Source organism: Pseudoliparis swirei, chromosome 19, assembly GCF_029220125.1.
Source record: "Pseudoliparis swirei isolate HS2019 ecotype Mariana Trench chromosome 19, NWPU_hadal_v1, whole genome shotgun sequence".
In the NCBI taxonomy this organism is placed as follows: Eukaryota; Metazoa; Chordata; class Actinopteri; order Perciformes; family Liparidae; genus Pseudoliparis; species Pseudoliparis swirei.
The window spans coordinates 7626893-7645625 of NC_079406.1; the positions used below are offsets into that span (position 1 = coordinate 7626893).

The 18733-nt window shown below is 45.4% G+C and overlaps 1 protein-coding gene across 1 annotated transcript; it reads right to left on the minus strand.

Annotated features, from left to right (window-relative positions):
* Positions 1-1484: 1484 nt before the first annotated feature.
* Positions 1485-18363, minus strand: naa15a (N-alpha-acetyltransferase 15, NatA auxiliary subunit a). Its single transcript, XM_056439138.1, has 20 exons — positions 18174-18363; positions 17517-17601; positions 16331-16435; positions 16067-16224; positions 15752-15886; positions 15244-15397; positions 14900-15019; positions 12325-12420; positions 11641-11747; positions 11466-11538; positions 11150-11319; positions 10876-11028; positions 10189-10317; positions 9872-10085; positions 8132-8325; positions 6894-7002; positions 6668-6766; positions 5435-5578; positions 2730-2827; positions 1485-2177 (listed from the first exon to the last, which is right to left on the minus strand). The coding sequence occupies exons 1-20, from the start codon at positions 18225-18227 to the stop codon at positions 1968-1970; spliced, it is 2607 nt and encodes an 868-aa protein (XP_056295113.1). The 5' UTR covers positions 18228-18363; the 3' UTR covers positions 1485-1967.
* Positions 18364-18733: the final 370 nt, after the last annotated feature.

Here is an 18733-nt window from a genome sequence, read left to right on the forward strand (position 1 = left end):
GTGGGGGGGGGGGGGGGGCTGCCGGGACACAATACTGAACAGTGGGAGCCTCACAGGAAGAATTCACTCGTCAGAAGGAAGTCCACTCTGTGTTTTATGACGACTCTGAAATGGATCTCAAGCTCCAGTACAAGAAAGTACCGGCTGATGACACGGAGTGTTAAGAAAACCAGTTATCGATTATATATAACTCAAAAAAAATAAACATCGGTCTTCACAGGAAACGATTGAATTAGGTTTAGTTCAACAACACTTCTTTTGGACTTAAGATGGCCACCTTGATGACGATGACATGATGGAAATAGATTTGAACTTTGACGTGTTTTCTTTTATTTGTTGTTGCTTGCTTGTTATCTTTCCCACGAGCACTTCATTTAGTTGCGATGACATCATTGTGAAGCAGACGTGCGTAAAAGGAACCGTCTTCTGTGACTCCTCCGACTGCCAAATAAAGTCTCAAACGCATGCATGCCATCAGAGAATTATGTGTGTTTGTTTTCGTGTCATGCATTTTTTCGCTTTTATTTCCGTGGAATATCACCACACAGTGTGTGTGTGTGTGTGACCTAGCTGATGGCCAACAGTGCGTGAACCCCTTTGTCTCAATGTCTCTCCCCATGGACATTTCACACATCCTCTCTGTCCCTGTATTGTATATGTTCTTCATCCCTTTGTGTCTCCTCCTCTGTTACTTTCATTCCGTCTCTCTTCTTCTTTCTCACCCACTGCCTCCTTTCCTGCTTATGTCAGCGGTCCTCAATAAGGAGCTCAGAGGATCTGGGATTCTTAAAGTATGAGATATCATTATCATCATCATCTCCCCTCATTTCCAAGGCTGGCCTGCCACCTTGTGGCGATAGAGATCACTGCATATTATAAAGTATTGTACTACACATTGCAGCTACGTGGACTGTACTCGAATACATCCATTTCACTTGACTTTAAACTTCACTACTTTTCAGGAAAACATTCAGAACTTTTCTTGAAAAAATTATGACCTCTCAAAGTATTTTGACTTTACTAATGAATAAAGAATATGAGGAGAAAAAGTGGCGCTTTCTCCTAGTCGACACATTGATGATTATGACGTCGGTAAATACGATCCTCGTGGAGACGGAGGGGTTTGGATGGAGCATTGTGTCGTTTCTAAAGACTCACTGTCTGAAAGGTTCAAGGACCGTGGGAGCTTCTTGCGCTGCTTACTGTGCTGTCGGATGCGTTTCCGGCTCGACATTGCCCTCCAACGGTGAGGTCAGGGTTAAAACCTCGTTCTCCTATCGAGAATGTTAAAATGACTATTCAGAGCTTAAATAATTGAAATAATATGTGTTGGGCCATTACGAGTAAATTAAATGTTCTTTAAAAAAAGGTAAGTGATCTATTATTAGTTTAATTGTGCTGAAAAATTATTTAAATAAATAAGTGCTCAAGTATATTCATACGGACGTGCGAATAGCGGCTCACATTCTGAACACAACGATACCTTTTCATTTTGCAAACATTGTTTTTATTAATCCATCTGTCAGTTTGTAATATATAAATTACTTTTAAAAACGTGAGAAGCAGATGCGCCTACAAGAAGGACATGGCATGAAAACACGGGAGTCATAGAAAACTTAGACTGTGTTTAGAGGAGCCATCCATGTCCACATATCCCAGAATCCTCTCCGTAGCGTATTTATCTATTTGTTTTTTTTCTCTCCCTCAGTTACAGAACAACTGTGCACGGGGCCGTTTTTTAATGAATTTAAAAAAGTTCTATGGGCGTCACCTTCCTCCATGTGCCAGCTCCCCTTCCTGCGGCGCTCAGTCCATCAGATCAGTGCAATGCGGGGCTGACTCATAGCAGCCGTAGCCCAGGGACCGGGGGGGGGGGGGGGTTAGGGGGGCAGAGGAAAAGGGTGTGTTGGCAGACTAAGGCGTCTGGCGGCGTGTTCGCTGCTCCTCCTCCTCCTCTTCGTCCGAGCTCACATCTCGTTGGCCACGTCCTCGTGCTCTCCTGCCGACAGGTCGCCGTTGGCACTGATTGTGGCGTTGTTGTCCTGGTAACCGGGCGGCATGAAGGCCAGGCTGTAGGGGTAGATCTTGTGGCAGGCGATCCGGTAAGCCTCCGCAGCCTTCTGCTGGCTCTCGCCCAGCTGCCCGTCACGCAGCGCCTCCAGCACCTGAGTACAGATCTGCAGCACACAAAGAGGCGGAGCCAGTTTCAAACCGAAGGCGGCGGATCGTGACACTCAGATCGGATGAGCAACGAAGAAGAAATGAGCAAATAGAACTTTTAGGGATCTCTGATCACGTTTTTTTTGTTGCCCATGCTAATTGAAGATCATTGATGATCCATATTAACAAATACAGATCCCTTGTTCGAATATAGCAGCTGGTCTCAAGTCAGAAAACCATAAAGTACTCTAAATGTTATGCTTTTACTTAGTTTTCATTCTTCATAAAACACACAATTCAAATAGTTAGGAAATAAAAGGTAGTATTTTTCTGGATTAAAAAAAATCTCTACATTAATAGTTTTAACGATGCATTATAATCAAACGGATCATAATTCATCTCCAATATCGATGTTAAAACATCTGGATTTATTCTAGTTTCTTACCAACACTGTTTTACTAGATTACTTGTGAACACGTCATTGGAACGTTGTCATTGACCGTCGGCCATGCTTCATTTTTGCATCCTGGTGTAACCGAAGTGAACCGTCGTCACATACGATCACGTACCTGGATGCTCCTTCTGGACAGAGACTCGTCCAGGGCGGTCGCTATCTCACCGGCCATCGTATCAGAGAGCGGCTCCAGGTAGACCATCATCTTAGCAGCTGGGGACGCAGGACAGAAGAGACCCCCTTCAGAACCGCAGCCGTGCAAAGCTCACACGCTGGTCTCACAAGCACATTCGCATCAGCGTCACAATGTCGCCCTACTTCCATGTTGACAAAGAGGATGCCGCAATGCAATGTGTTGTTCTTAAAAAAAAAATCAAAGTATTGATGAAGCTTAACCAAAAGATATGTTTGTTTTTTTACAACACTTCTCCTTTTTCCTGTCAAAAAGCTGGCGCCTACATTACCCACAAGGCAATGCTGCCTCAGGCTCAGACGCCTGGAGCCTGACTGGGTTGCTGAGGTCCATCTCGTGCACTACAAGACTGACTCACAAGTAATTACCTTATGAATAAAGTACCGATGCTCAATTATTCAATACCAGCGTGTCGATGAGCTCCTACTTGTGGTTTATATTGGTACTTTTGAATGTTTTGGTGTTTTCTTATTGTCACGCTGAAGCATTTTCTGATCCTTCAGGGCCGAGGTCCTCCATCCGCACGCACACAATTATTACAAATGAGTTCAAACTAAAGCTGTCGGTCCAATTGTAGCAGCAGAGGACAGAGGGAGTAGGATAGAGGACAGGAGGTCAGAAGACTGAAGGAGGAAGGAGGAAGTTATTCCTGTTTTAGACACGTTAGATGCGTTTCCAGTGTGACTGTATAACGCGTTAACATTACTGCTGCTCGAGTTGAATTGGACATAGAAAACAACAACATTGTAAAGGTCCTGAGGGGAGCAGCCTGAGAGAGAACAGGATTCCCCTCTGACGGGCACTTTTGGTGAGGATCCCCCTGCGATGAACATCAATCAAGCCAATCAGACATATTTTAAACACCACATTATTACCAGTACTTTTACTAAGCTATTTGGGTTCATGGATTTTCCCCGAAACTTTTCCAGGCCTGGACACTCTTATATTGAACATTCATGACCTGCAACTTCTTGATGTTAAACTCAGACAAAACCGAAGTAATTTTAATCGGCCCTGAGCACCTCAGAGATCAATTATCTGGTGATGTGGATTCTGTAGACGGCATTGCCCTGGCATCCAACACCACTGTAAAGAATCTTGGCGTTATCTTTGATCGGGATTTGTCCTTTAACTCCCACGTAAAGCAAATCTCAAGGACTGCATTCTTTCATCTACGTAATATTTCAAAAATCAGGTACATCTTGTCTCAAAAAGATGCAGAAAAATTGGTTCACGCGTTCGTTACTTCGAGACTGGATTACTGCAACTCCTTATTATCAGGCTGCTCTAATAAGTCTCTTAGGTCCCTCCAGTTGATGCAGAATGCTGCAGCTCGTGTTCTCACTAAAACTAAGAAAAGAGATCACATCACTCCTGCACTAGCTGCTCTGCACTGGCTCCCCGTAAAATCAAGAATCACTTTTAAAATTCTTCTCTTAACGTACAAAGCCTTGTTTGGTGATGTTCCCTCATATCTTAAGGAGCTTGTATTACCATATTGCCCCACGAGAGAGCTACGCTCACTAAATGCGGGACTACTTGTAGTTCCTAGAGTCTTAAAAAGTAGGATGGGAGCCAGAGCCTTTAGTTATCAAGCTCCTCTTTTATGGAACCAGCTTCCACCTTCAGTCCGGGAGGCAGACACAGTCACCTCGTTTAAGAGTAGACTTAAGACCTTCCTCTTTGACAGAGCTTATAGTTAGGGCTGAATCAGGTTCACCTGGTCCAGCCCCTTGATATGCTGCTATAGGCTTATAGCTGCCGAGGGACGTTTAGGATGCACTGAGTACCTATCTCCTCTTTTTTCTCTCCTTAAGGATGAATTTTCATCTCTCAATCACACGTTACTAACTCTGCTTTCTCCCCGGAGTCCTTTTGACTTCACGTCTCATGGGGTCATCGGACCCTATGAGACGGCATAGATCCTATCTGCCTGATGGATCATCGAGGTCTGGGTCGTGGAATTCCTGCTCCTGACTACGCCACTGTCCTGTTGAGACTCCGCCCACTGTTGAGACTCCGCCCTCCTCCTCCCCACCGCCATCTGCCTGATGGATCGTGGAGGTCTCCATCGTGGAATATGCCTACTATGAACTATTCATACACTCTGTCACATTCATTGAATGTATTTAAACTCTAAATCTGTCCTTCTGTACACATGACATCTATTGTTCTGTCCATCCTGGAGAGGGATCCTCCTCTGTTGCTCTCCTGAAGGTTTCTTCCCTTTTTTCCCCCTGAAGGGTTATTTGGGAGTTTTTCCTGGTCCGATGTGAGGTTTTGGGGCAGGGATGTCTATGTGTACAGATTGTAAAGCACTCTGAGACAAATTTGTAATTTGTGAAATTGGGCTATACAAATAAACTGAACTGAATTGAATTACTTTCTTAGGTTTATATGAGCACAGGAGCCCTGAAAGAATTAAAATGCAGAGACGGGCCTCAATGTGCAGTCCACTCTTAGTGGCTCCATCAGGTTTCCACATGTGGGTTGCATTAGGAACTGGCTTCCACACTGGAGCATTTCAGGTGGCAGCTGCTCAAACTTTTGGCAGAAATGGGAGAACTGACAATATCTGAGAAAGACAGCAAGAAATGTGTGTGTGTGTGTGTGTGTGTGTTGTTTACCAGCCAGTCGGTGTGGGATGGAGCTGGAGTGTTGACTCAGGTAGTTCTTGTTGAAGCTCTGAGGGTTGCTCTCCCCGAACAGCCTGGAGATCTCCTGCTTCAGCACCTCCCTCACTGCCTCCGCCAGGTCTGCATTCTCACGCACTACACAAACGCACACACACAGAAACAAACACACAATAAAGGACCCCATATAATGCTTTGAAAATCGTAACTCTGCCTACAGACTCCGGAGTAAATCACACAGTTTACTTGACCTTTTATGACGATTATGGCCAAAATCCTAATAATTTGGATTATTATTATTCATTAATTTTAGGGACAACATCTTGTTATTGCGCGTTCACGTTTAAATGAACAAGAACACGGCTTCCACTAACATTGTTGTGCTCAGGCACGTGCACAGACATTTTAGGGGGCAGGTGCTCAAACCCAAAAAAAAGGGCACCCATTGCCAAAAATGTTTTGTGACAGAGTTGAAGCATAAGCAGCATTACACGAGTGAAGCTGTCCTCGACCTGCGTTTCCTCTGGGCAGGATTAGACAGCTAGCTTACATTTTCTTCATGAATAAAGATGAATTATTTTATGGCAACAACAGTACAAGCGTTCTGATTGGCTAATGAGTGTGTTCAAACAGTAAATTGAGAGACGCGAGTGGTTACGATAGACGCAAATAGACGCCGGGCGGCGCGTTTGATTTGAAAAAAACCGCCCGACGTCGAGGTGCGAAAGCCAATCAGCATTGAGACGCTTCGCCGTTGGTGAATCCAACTGCTGCTGCTCTAATGGAGCTGGAAGAGACGTCGATTCAGACGTAGAGGTGAAGATCACCGAGCTGCGTGAGCCTAAGGGTGATGTTATGGATAAATATATATAGGCTATTTTTTATTTTTTTATTTTTTATAAATGTCCCTGTCGGATATCAAAACACATTTGGGGGATCTTGATGACAGAGAGAGTAACTTTTATTCTTAAAATGCTGATGAATAAAGAAACAATGTGGCTCCAGCAGAAGGGGCACTTTTCTCAACCAGGGCAAAAGGGCAGGTGCTTGAGCACCACGAGGGGTCTATCTGTGCCCGTGCCTGGTTGTGCTACATTCTGGCCAATATACAAATCATTGCATCGGACTGGTCATTATTAGTGTGCATTATGAATCTTTCTCTTTAAGAGATGTCCGGACACAGAAGTTCAGCATCTGAGGCATCGGATGGGCACAGAGCATCTCTACCTCCTTTGAAGAAGCGCACCAGACACTGGTGCAGCCATGGGTTGGAGGGCTCGATGGTCACGGCACGCTTAATCGACTGAAGCATCAACAGGTACTTCTCTGAGCGGAAGAAACAAACGCAAAAAGGGAATGTTACTTCAATAAGTAATCATGCGGTTACACTCGAAGTTCTAAATAATCTTGAATACGAGACGGGATTTTATTTATATGAGAAAGACCGTCAGACCTTTCCTGAAGTAGATCTCGAAGGCCAGGAGGTGAGTCTCGATCTCGTTGCGCACGAGGTTCTTCAGAGGGATCAGGAACTTCACTGCCTCCTCCAGAGGATTCGGTGTCTGGTGAAAATAAGTACAAACACGGTACATGCGTCACACACACGCACACACACACTGGGAAACACATTCCTTTCAGCTACATTTCAACGGGAAAAAAGCCATCCAAGCTTAATAATACGGCCCGTCAGAGTTAGGTAGACATAGGGCCTCCTGTTTGCCTCAGTGATTTACATTCATGAGTCATCCAGCCTTTACCATCAGCTAGAATACACATAACAGGGATTCAACTGGACCGGCAGTCTCCGACACCGCAGTCTGTTTCCTTGTCCCCTTAACGAGGATTAGTTCTTCCCAACATTAAACTGTTTCATCCCCCAAATAAAGGAGGAGGTCTGACTAGAGATGTAGCTGGCTAACACGTTCATACATTTAAAAGGAGGGAAAAATATGTGGCAATTGGTGTCACCGCCGAAATTGGTTGGTAATTGAGACCAAAGATGCACTATTGCAATCAAATGCACATAGAATAATACCTACTCCAATGACCCGCCCTTCTCGGGGTACGGGAGTCTACTCTATACTCGGTTTGTCTATTGTTGTGCTCATTGCAATTACTGAATTAGACTCTGTGTGTGTGTGTATGTACACTACCGTTCAAAAGTTTGGGGTCATCCAGACAATTTCGTGTCTTCCATAAAAACTCACTTTTATTTATCAAATGAATTGAAAATTGAATAGAACATATAGTCAAGACATTGACAAGGTTAGAAATAATGATTAATATTTGAAGTATTAATTTTGTTCTTCAAACTTCAAGCTCAAAGGAAGGCCAGTTGTATAGCTTATATCACCAGCATAACTGTTTTCAGCTGTGCTAACATAATTGCACAAGGGTTTTCTAATCAGATATTAGTCTTCTAAGGTGATTAGCAAACACAATGTACCATTAGAACACTGGAGTGATAGTTGATGGAAATGGGCCTCTATACACCTCTGGAGATATTTCATTAGAAACCAGACGTTTCCACCTAGAATAGTCATTTACCACATTAACAATGTATAGTGTGTATTTTTGATTAATGTTATCTTTATTGAAAAAACAGTGCTTTTCTTTGAAAAATAAAGACATTTCTAAGTGACCCCAAACTTTTGAACGGTAGTGTATGTGTGTGTGTGAGTGTGTGTTCACCTTGGCCAGTTTGTCTGGTACGAGCTCCTCTTTGGACCCTCCGACCTCCTCGTCGTCGTCCTCCTTCTTCTTCTTCTGGTTCTTCAGCAGCTTCTCCTTCTCGGCGTTCTTCCTCTCCTCCTCCAACTGGGCCTTCTTCTGGGCTCGGCGCTGTTTGTTGCGCAACTTCTTCAGCTCCTTGTCCGTCAGATTCTCTACAGGGAGCAAAACAGGAGAAGGGGCACATGACTTTTTTGGTGTTTCACTATTTGCCATGAGCAGAAGTTCATAAAAGGAAGTGACTTCGCTTTGTTTGTTGACATACTACCTCATACTACTTGAGAGACTCTCTCCGCATCGCTCTTCGAACTAAAAACCATGGACGTAATCAACTGGTCCTTGAACGCAATTGACACCATCTTCTCGACGAGAAGCTCGGGTTCGGGGGAACCTGCCTGTCCTGCCGGGACGAGTGTTGCTGGATACACGATGGACGCGTGGGGGAAGTGGCGTGTCTTGTGCCTAGCAGCCCTTTCCGTGGAGGACGTAGAAGACATCTACCTATTCGGAACTTTGATTACAGGATTTCTGCTGTTTGGATTTGGCGCTGCCCTGGCTTATCGGAAAATTAAGGAAACGGTGACAGCCGTTAAAAGCCCCCTAAGGCTGCCCGACATGATTGACGCGTTGGGCAGAGTTGTTGGCACTCAGACTTTGGCATTAAACCGTCAGAATGACAACATCGTGGAGAAGCTGATGGCTCTGCAAATGAAATTGGATCGATTTGAAATCCTATTGGCAAACGGGAGGAAAATGGAGGAATCGTAGGTGCGCAAAATTGAATTGCAGCTACTGGAAGACCAAACAATCCCAATCTTATCTGCTTTCGCCCTCTACCAGGACGGGCCTTGGCCAAGGCCGTGACTGGTACAACAACTTCCGCCACGATCACTGAAGCGAGACTCTCTCTCATTCCCTTCCCCCTATCCACAGACACCTGTGGTTGTTTTCTCCCCAGGACCCTTCAAGGCCATCTCCATGGCAACGACCATCTTGCGGTCTGGGAACTTTGTCTGTTGTGGACTGGGGGAGGACGATACATCAGGCCACTCACACACGAACTTCCACTCACTGAAATGCACTCACTACCCCCCATCCCACGCCTTCGCCTGCTTTGCCCCCCCAGGGTGACAGGACGGGGTCTGTGTCCGGCGCCGTGACGGCGAAGGACCGGGCTGGCTGCTTGTCGGTGCTGGTTACCTTCTGCCCCCAATGGCGGGGCTATCGCCCAGTCTTTGGATTACCTCCCCTCCCCCCCTTCCTACTCGTTGCAAGTCATGTCTAAGATGTATGTGCTTATGTGCAATGGTGTTTTTGTTTCTCCTGCTCCCACACTGTACCCCTCTAGGGGCATAGTCGGGGGGTGGCTTTTTCTTTTTCTCGCCTCTCTTCCCTCATGTTATGCTGTCATCTTTCATCCACCCTTTCCAAGATGGCGCCGCGGACGGCGCCTCGGTGTCTTGGTGCGCGAATCTTGCACCTTCCGCCAAAAAAAGTTCCTCGTTTGTTTGTGAAAACATTCTTGGCAATAAACCTGTTTCTGATTCTGATTCTGATGTGTGCCGTCATATTTGCAGTTGGGAGGAGTGGAACTGGGAAAAAGATTATTAACGGCAATGGGAAAATTTGAAAAGAGACTTGATTTACGGACGTTCGCGCCAACTGTGCTCCGGTCGGGGAAACACGAGGCGCGGCACTGACCGTTGTCGGTCTTGCTCTCCTCGTTGTCGTCGGTCAGCGGTTTGTCGTGTAGGGCCAGGTAGATCTGGATGGCGGTCCGAGCAGCTTTGTAGTAGAACGGGTGTTGCCGCAGCACGTCCTCCAGCTTCAGCAGGTCCACGTAGGAGCGCAACGTCATCTTCCTCATGCAGTAGGTGTGGAAGTCAAACTGGTCATCTGTGATCTCCACAAAATGCTGATGGAAGAGGGGGAGAGGTGGGAACGTGTGTGTTTACGCCTGCTGGTTGGACAAGAATGAATGTCAAACTCAAGTTGAGATCTCGGCTGTGGAAGCTTACCCTCTCAATCTCGTGGCACTTTTTCAGCGCCTCTCCAAACTTGTTCATGTCCTTGTAGGCCAAGGCGCACTCGGTCTGGAACCACATGCACTGCATCTCATTCAGGTTCTCCACGGCAGCCGCTCCCTCCTGAAACACACACACACACACACACTTCTATCGTCACAGCCGTGGGCTTTGTAAATGCTCAATTCTTATTGGCTGCAGCTGTCCATTTATTCCTGATAATGAGCACCTTTCTAAACAAAATGCACCGGCTACATTGAAATGGAAAAAATACATTGGAGTATCTTGTTTTTTCAACACCAAATGAGTCCTCCGGTGCCTCGACCTCTGAGTCTACACGAGCTGCAAGAAGTTACACCGACATCTCTGAACTCGGGGACACGAGCGCGATAAGCTCTCACGTCGCATTCACAATTCAACTTGCATTTTCAACCTCTTGTTGGTGAAAATATTCGTTTGGGAACAATGACGTGGCTGGATAGATAACTAGTCTTCTTGCTTGACTTAAGACTATCGAGTCATATTTAGGCATTTCTAACCATCCAACCAGAATGCTCTTTTTATTACGACACCGCACCAAAGCTTCTCATCAATCTGATGGATGGAGACGAGATCTCTGGAGCAGATCAAAACTATCCGGCAGCCGCTTTCTCTTTTGACTTTGCACACGCCGTCTCTCACCCGTGTGAACTTGGAGCACATCTCCTCTGCCTCCTTAATGAGGCCGGCCTTCAGCATGTACTTGGCACACTTGGAGTTGATGAAGCGGTCGGCCGTGTCCAGGGCCTGGGCTTCATCCATCCACCGAGCCGCTTCCTTTATGTTGCCCGTGTGCTGCGGGGGGAACAACGCGGGGGGGAAAGTGTCAATGCGCACGGTGCAAAGCAAATGACATCGTTCAGGTTTTTAATCAAAGTCGATGACCGTGTACGAATGTGTAGCGCTTCGACTCCACCTTGTAGATCTTGGCCTTGATGAGGAAGAGCTCGATGAGCGTGGGCGTGCTGTCGATGGCGGTGTTGATGTACTCCAGAGCGAGGCCGGTCTGGTCTATGAAGTCAAAGTGCTGTGCGAGGAAATACTGGACCCACAACAGGGTGGTGGGCGGCTCCTCCTTCCCATCATCTGCACACACACACATTTCACAAAAGTCACATTGTGCAATACAGCAATTCCCAGAATTTAGATGGATCAGAAATTAAAATCCAACTCAAAGAAGTACATTTAGACCAGTGGCAAAGAAAAATAAGTAGATTCAAGACGACACTCACCCTTTTCACTATACATCCGACAGGTTTTTAAAGAGGTTTCATAGCCAACTACTAGCTCTTCAATGATTGCAACCTGCATCAGAAAAAAACAAGTTCCATTGTTGTTTAATTTGGAACTATAAATGTAAAGAACACATGTACAAACTTATATTATTTTAAATGTCACCATGCTTACCTTTTCTTTGTCGGTGTAGAGGGGTTTGAGGGTGGTGAAGACGGGTGGGCAGCCTTTACTGAAGTTCATCCTAAGGTAGCTGTCCAAACATTCACGAAACTTCTCCCCTGCCCAGCACAACACACAGTACAGGTCCAGTAAAGTGAGATTGTATTGAGGAAGAGGAGAACAATGTGTGGGTTGATCCGACACATTGTGAAAAGAAGACAAGAAATAGAGTAACATCTCATCGCAAGGACCTTGTTGCTCCCATAAAGTCAAGCTGTTCTTTCATGAGTGGAGATGAGCAGTTACCTGGTCAATGTTTATTGCAAGCCAGAATTTGTGTGGATGGGTCAAAGACTCACATGCTCAAAAGAGCATGATTTTCCCTCTTATTCCCCCGAAAGGACGATATTGATATGATGGCAAGTCTGTCTATCTGTCGGCGCACAGTACTACAAGACAGGCCCACCGTGATGCACCCTCAAACTCATCGTTGTTTTCTTTTTTCAGAACAAAGATTCCTTGTTTTAGTTATATAGAGGCATATCCCGCATATCCTTATTTCTCCATTCAGAATATCCAGTCCAGCACATTTTTAGTACAGGGCCGTAAAGGCGTGACATAAAGTACACTGAAATGTCACATTAGGAAACAACAAGAAGGAGTGCACGGTGGTGCTGCAGGCTGCACTGTGTTTACCTGTGAGGAAATTAAGAGGCAGTCTTCGGAGAACCAGGCCTTTAGGAAACTTCACCCAAGAGTCCTCATAAATCTTCTGACGAGCCTCTACACTTTCTGGAAACACACACACACACACACACACACTTTAAGGACATGTACTAATCGACAGTGCACATATCATCACCCACTTAGACCCTTTGGCCACCCAGTAAAGGCATGTTCACTGAAACACAACGGAACCAGTCTGGAGAAACAATGTGGATCAGTCTGATGGAACTTTTTATTGAGCTCTTACTCTTTCTTTTAGGCGTTTGTTTTCCCCTTGTGAAAAAAAAGTTGAAATCAACTCGAGCCAAATGTATTGTTAGCTGAATTACATAAACAGACCCCTGAGGTTCCAGAGACTCACTGGATACATTTTAGGGGTTCCCCCTAACAGTCCATTCTTCAAATCATCATCACCTGCCCAACCGCATTTTAGAAGTCAAATCACTATTTTTTGTTTTGTATTGATGTTACACTCGTACAGCAGTCATAGTGTTGGATGTTTAGTCAGTGTATTTGGCTCAAGTAATAACCCAGAAACACACAATCAGTTACTTAGAAAGAGAGCAATGTTGTCAGACATTTTGGTTTTTGTCACAACTTTTTAGCAGAGGTCTAATGGACCACTACTAATCCATACTCATACCTGCAAACTCATGAGGGGTGAAAAAAGTGACAACGGGGTGGGGGTCCTCTGCTCTGACTAAGTCAGTGCCCACAAACCCTTCTAATAAGAATATAATAGATGTGTATATATATATATATATATGGCCGCCACACCTTGAAATATTCAGTAATATTTATTTTGCATGGGCCCAGGTGTGAATAGGAGCGAGGCCCATTCAGAGAAATCTCTACGGCCCACTTGAGCGACAATCACACAAGTTAACAAGTCCCACTATTTTACAAATCAAGTAACTTTTGTGCACTTGAACACTTTTTACATTTTTTAAATTTCTAAATTATTTTAGAAATTAATTTCTTTTGTTCCTTATTTCATCCAATAACCAATAATATATAATATATAATAAACCTTCCCACCCACCCTGTCTGTGATATCCCATCAGAGGCCCCCACCCCGGGAAGTGGCTGAATGGAGAAGGGGTGGGGGGGTTTCTGTGAGATTCACACACTGAATTCCTGCTGGAAATCACTTCTATATATAGACTCTGGTTCGGTGCTCCGTGACGTCACTATTGACGTTACAGCACAGAACCAGAGTACAGACATGTCATGTGACAATGTTTCCATGCAATTAAAACCTCCAGAAAATTATTAGAATTAATATTGTTTTCCAAGTTTAAGTGTGAGGCACTTTATGTTTGTTTGTTGACTACCGAAAGAACACCGACATTAAACATTGAATGGGGTCAAATTAATCCTAAGGCGACACGAGGGTGTAATATTGATTCGGGTCAAATTGACCCTAAGGCAACACAAGGGTTAAGACAAGAATTACGGCACCAGTCATGGCAAAACCCACTACTGCCCCCTACTGGCGAACACAAGTATAACAATATTTAAAAATCATTCAAATTAGGAAAATTGGAAAAGTAGCACACCTTCAAATTTAAGAAGCTGGAACCATAAAATGTTTTTTAATTATTTAAAGTGAAATTATTATCAACAATTTTGTTCTTTTTTCCGTCTCTTAAGCAACTAATTGATTAATCTAATATTGTTTTTAGCTGAACTTTGGTAGTTTTCCAACAAAATATATAAAGTAGAAATATTATTAATGATATAATGATAGTAATAAAAAATGTGCGTTGTCATTATATATCATATGGTTAAAGTCATTCATAAACCAACTTCCCTTCCTTTGGCCTGAACAACAAGGACTCGTGAGCTCTGCTGAGCCATGACTCTGTTCCTTGAGTCTGTTCTGCCTCTACCTGGCTGTCACTAACATTATAACTTCTATACGATACCTGCCATCAATATCATGATACCAGAATTCAATACAATACCATAAATACAATACTGGTATATTTATCTATAAACTACTACACCCCCCATTGACATCCATGTCTGTTATCCATACAACTACACCCCCCATTAACATCCATGTCTGTTAATATGGATCATCAATAAGTATCGGCAGCAAAAGAACCTGATATGGGATCTAAAAGTTCTATTTGCTCTCTTTATTATTTTGTGCTGATCCGACCTGTGAACCGATCCGTGAGTTTAAGGATCCGTTGCTAGTCACACAAGATAATTCACAGCCCTTGTTGGAGGCAGTTTCCTGCGGGAACTATTTTCTCTCTACCGAACTACACCCGCCAACCGCAACATGCCGCAGAAGGAAATCTCCTCGTGATAGTGGCAGCGTAAGATGTCAACATTGATGGCCTCCTCCTTGGGTGACCTGCGACGTGGGCTAGCTCAGTGGTGCTACGTGGAGATAGCGCTTTTTTTAAGTATAGATGGAGGCTTCTTTCTGAACCTCGGCTATGGTACAGCCCCAATGAACAGCTGCGATAGATCGGATTACTCCGCCGTCGCGAGTGGTCCGCACGGGTGTGGGCCTGAGGTTAGTGTTCACCTGGCTTTAAGGCCTTTTCCAGGCCCTGGTAGTAGGCCCAGTTCTCAGGATTCCTCTCCTGGAGACTCCTGTAGACCCCATAAGCCTCATCGGGCCTCTCCAGCTTCAGCAGCAGCTCTCCTGCACACAAACAACCAAAGGCTTTCTGTGGGTTTGGTACTTTCAACATTATGGAAAGCACAGCGGTTATATTGTGCAAGTTATTCAGTCTTAAATATGAAGCGGCACTGGAACACAAAGAGTGCTCCTTAGCCAACTTCCATTCTGTTTATCGTCACACTGCCGGAGAACCGACGGAACCTTTTCAAGTTCCTTCGACATGAACGGCGCCGGCATCAACCCACCTCTCGTTTCCTCTACGGCCAGTTTGTCGCAGATCTGTTTCTCGTAGCTGTTGAGGTGCTCCAGGGCCTCCTTGTTCAGGCCGGCCTCCCTCAGAACCTGGTTCTGATACAGCAGCAGTTCACTGTACTCGTAGTCCACTTTGTCTGGAGACGTCTGGAGACACACACACACACATTGTTGGATTGTCTTTTCGTGGGCACTACAGAGAGGATCATTTCTACACCAGGACTCGGGCCATGTCTGAAAGTGGATAAATCAATACACTCCTTCTTTCCACCTCAGCCGGCATCACCTTTTTCAAAATGTGTTTTGCTGTGTAGCTAGATAGGATTTTTTACTCAAACACATCACACATTATCTTTGCATCATGTATCTCCCCTGCAACACTTCTCAGCCCTCTTTGGCTTTATCATTGTGTAAAGTTAAGGTAGGGAGTGGGGGGGGAGTCTTGTGTCCGCTTTGGAACGCACCGGCTATCTGCAGACGTCTGTTGAGCGGTGGCCTTACCTGTTGCGTTTTGCGGAACTCCTCGACGATCTTGGCGGCCATCTCGAAGTCCTCCAGCAGATGATACGCGACGGCGTATCCGATCCACGACGCCCGCTGTGCTGGGCGGAGCTGCAGCAGCTGGTACCGGGTCTCCTGGCAGAGCACAGCAAACGGAAGGCAAGAAAATGTCCGTGTTAGAAATCACGCGCTTCATAGCCTGTCAACGCTCTCTGTAAACCCCACTCCCTGGTCCCCTGGGCAACGGTAAGTCCCTTCACGGCCTCTCGCAACCTCCCCCCGCCCCCTCTTCACCCATGCGGCTGTGACACTAACCCTGTATCCTTCCAGGTCTCTCATCTGAATCTGCAGCAGGGAGAGGTCTCTCAGGATCTGCAGGTTGTCCTTGTCCCACTTCAGAGCGTTGCGGTAACATTTGATGGCCTCGTCGTACTTTTTGTCGGAGCGCTGCAGCAGGCCGTACACATGCCAGCCTGGAAGATGAGCGAGTTCAGGAAATAGAAAACACACACACAGACACGCAGGCACACACACAGACACACACACACGCACGCCTTGGGGCGGCGGATGTAAGGATACAGACGTGGCTCTTGAGGTCGTTGCGAAGGCCTCGTCTCACCAGCTCATAGGCCTCCTCCTTCTTGCCCAGACAGTTGAGGGTTAAACCCTTCATGGCCTGTGTCTCTGGAGCACAAAGCAGGAGTGAGACATACAGGATATGACTTGTCAAGAGGGATATTGAGCCGTGCTTCTATAACGTTTCATAAAAAAGTTATTTAGAGTGACTTCATGGGCAAACTTTTTTTTTTCTTCAGTAATTTCTCTCTAGTGGCGAGTTCAATTATTCTCTTCTGTCAGCCATGTTTCACGTGAAGACGAGTATTCGATGAAAATGGACGTACAAATATATAAACGGGGACTCAGCCAGTGACTGATGACACAGAGATGTATTTACACGGTTATTAACATCATAGTTTACTTTGCAGGATTTTTTTTTGGATGAGCTCGCCAACTAAATGGAAAAGGCGTGAGTAATAAAGTATGAGGCACTATTTCATTTTCTTATCCAACAGTTTAGAAATGGTACACCTGTTAAAAAAAAAATCACACAACATTACAATAGAGAGGCCAATCCCAGATGTGTCAGCGTCAGCGCATACATCAGCTGATCAGTAACAACATATTGTACTGGAGAAACATTTAGAAACCGTCAGAAAGATTACTGACAACATGTTCCACTCAGCACACATCTTAGTCAAACTTCTCATTTAGGGGATTTCAGTTTGTTATGTTACATATATATCAATACGTGCTCGTGTCTGCTTAGAAATAATCTATAATCGCGACGCTCTAAAAAGGCCGCCGTGTTTTCTGTATTGCTCCAAATTATTGGTCACGGTTTAATGGACTTGTGTTCATATGGCTTCTTCTTGCACTTTAACACTAAACTATTTAATAATATATATTATTTTCTTCTCATCAAACATTCCATTTTGACAAAACAAGTAAATAGATTATTTTAAATAACTCCACCTGGAAGACATTGATAAGTCAACATTAAAAACACACACTGATGGCAGAGGCTGCCATACCTGCTGCCGCCTGACATGCAGCCTGAAGGAGCCAGGAATCGAACTGACAATATTCAGATTGGAGCTCTACCGTTGACACACTTTCCCCTCACAAATCACATGTGTGTAAATATGCGTGCCACTGTCCACAGGGAAAGGGGGCTGTGCGTGTGCTTTAAGTTAAGGTGCCTTACCTCCATGTTCCGCAAACTTGGGGTTGCCCAGGATGTGCTTGCAGAACTTCAGGCCGTTTCTGTACTGCTTGTGTTCGTAGCATCTCTGGAACGAAACAACACAGCGGACTTTACACACCAGGCGTCCGAGGGGCAACACGACCCACAATGCTCTGCGGCTCTGAGCCTCGGGGTCAAGTGCCAGACATTATGAATCTGACAGTATTGCAAGTGCTGATTGCAAACAACCGTCTTTTCCAGTAACACCAACAGAAACAGTCAAGTCAGCGCGACTCTTGCGTCAATGAATGAACCCCAATTGAGAGCGCTATTTGGGTCGCAACTTTACACACGGTGCGGACGAGAAACTAAATTCCTCAACCTCAAACTGTCCACTAAGCTAAGCTGCTCGTGGCTGTCACGTGCCGAGCAGCTTTGTTTCTGTTATACTTTGCCGATGTTTTAAGTCCAATTGCATGGTTACGACGCCACGGTTGGTTGCTGGCCGTTTCCTTAGCTGTACTGTTACAACCACTCGTGCACAACAGAGACGTCGTCATTGCGGTGCGTTTGGGTGTACTGAAATGTGTGGCTTAATTCCTAGCTACATGCTCTGACGGCTACTTGGCAAACTAGCATTAGCCGACGAGCTAACGCGGTCCCAGGCGTTTAGCCTACCAATATTCTCTTGAAGAGAGCATTCTCCTTCGGCGGCAGATGGACCGTGGGCATTGTGCTGGCTTCCTACGCCTCTGTCGGTTCACACATGAATAATATCCTCTTTGGAGTCAGGTATCCTGGGACTGTGTTCAGCCTCCTCAGTCTCCAACGGCTCACGTGTTGAAGCCGAGGCCCCCCTTCCGAGCAAAATGGCCGACCCCACCGGGTCAGGCTGCTCTGAGTCTGCGCGTTGGTAGATGGAGAATGTTTCTAGTCCTGTGCACATGTATCTAAAGTTGCAAAGCACGTTCCTAAACTGGGTGACATCAACATCAATCGCTTCGAAATAATAAAAATCCAGACATTTGCAGAGTTAAACATGCTATTAGTGTGTTCGTTTTGTTTGTGTTCTAGCGACTTATCGGTGATCCTGGGATCATCTACGACAGGACCATCTAATCGATTGCGGAGTTCAGGATCGCAGATCGGGTGAAGGGAGCTGCTCTGAAGCTAACATGACTTTCAACCGAACCCTCCCTGGATTCTTCAGGAGAGGTACGTTTGTGACATAATCGTAA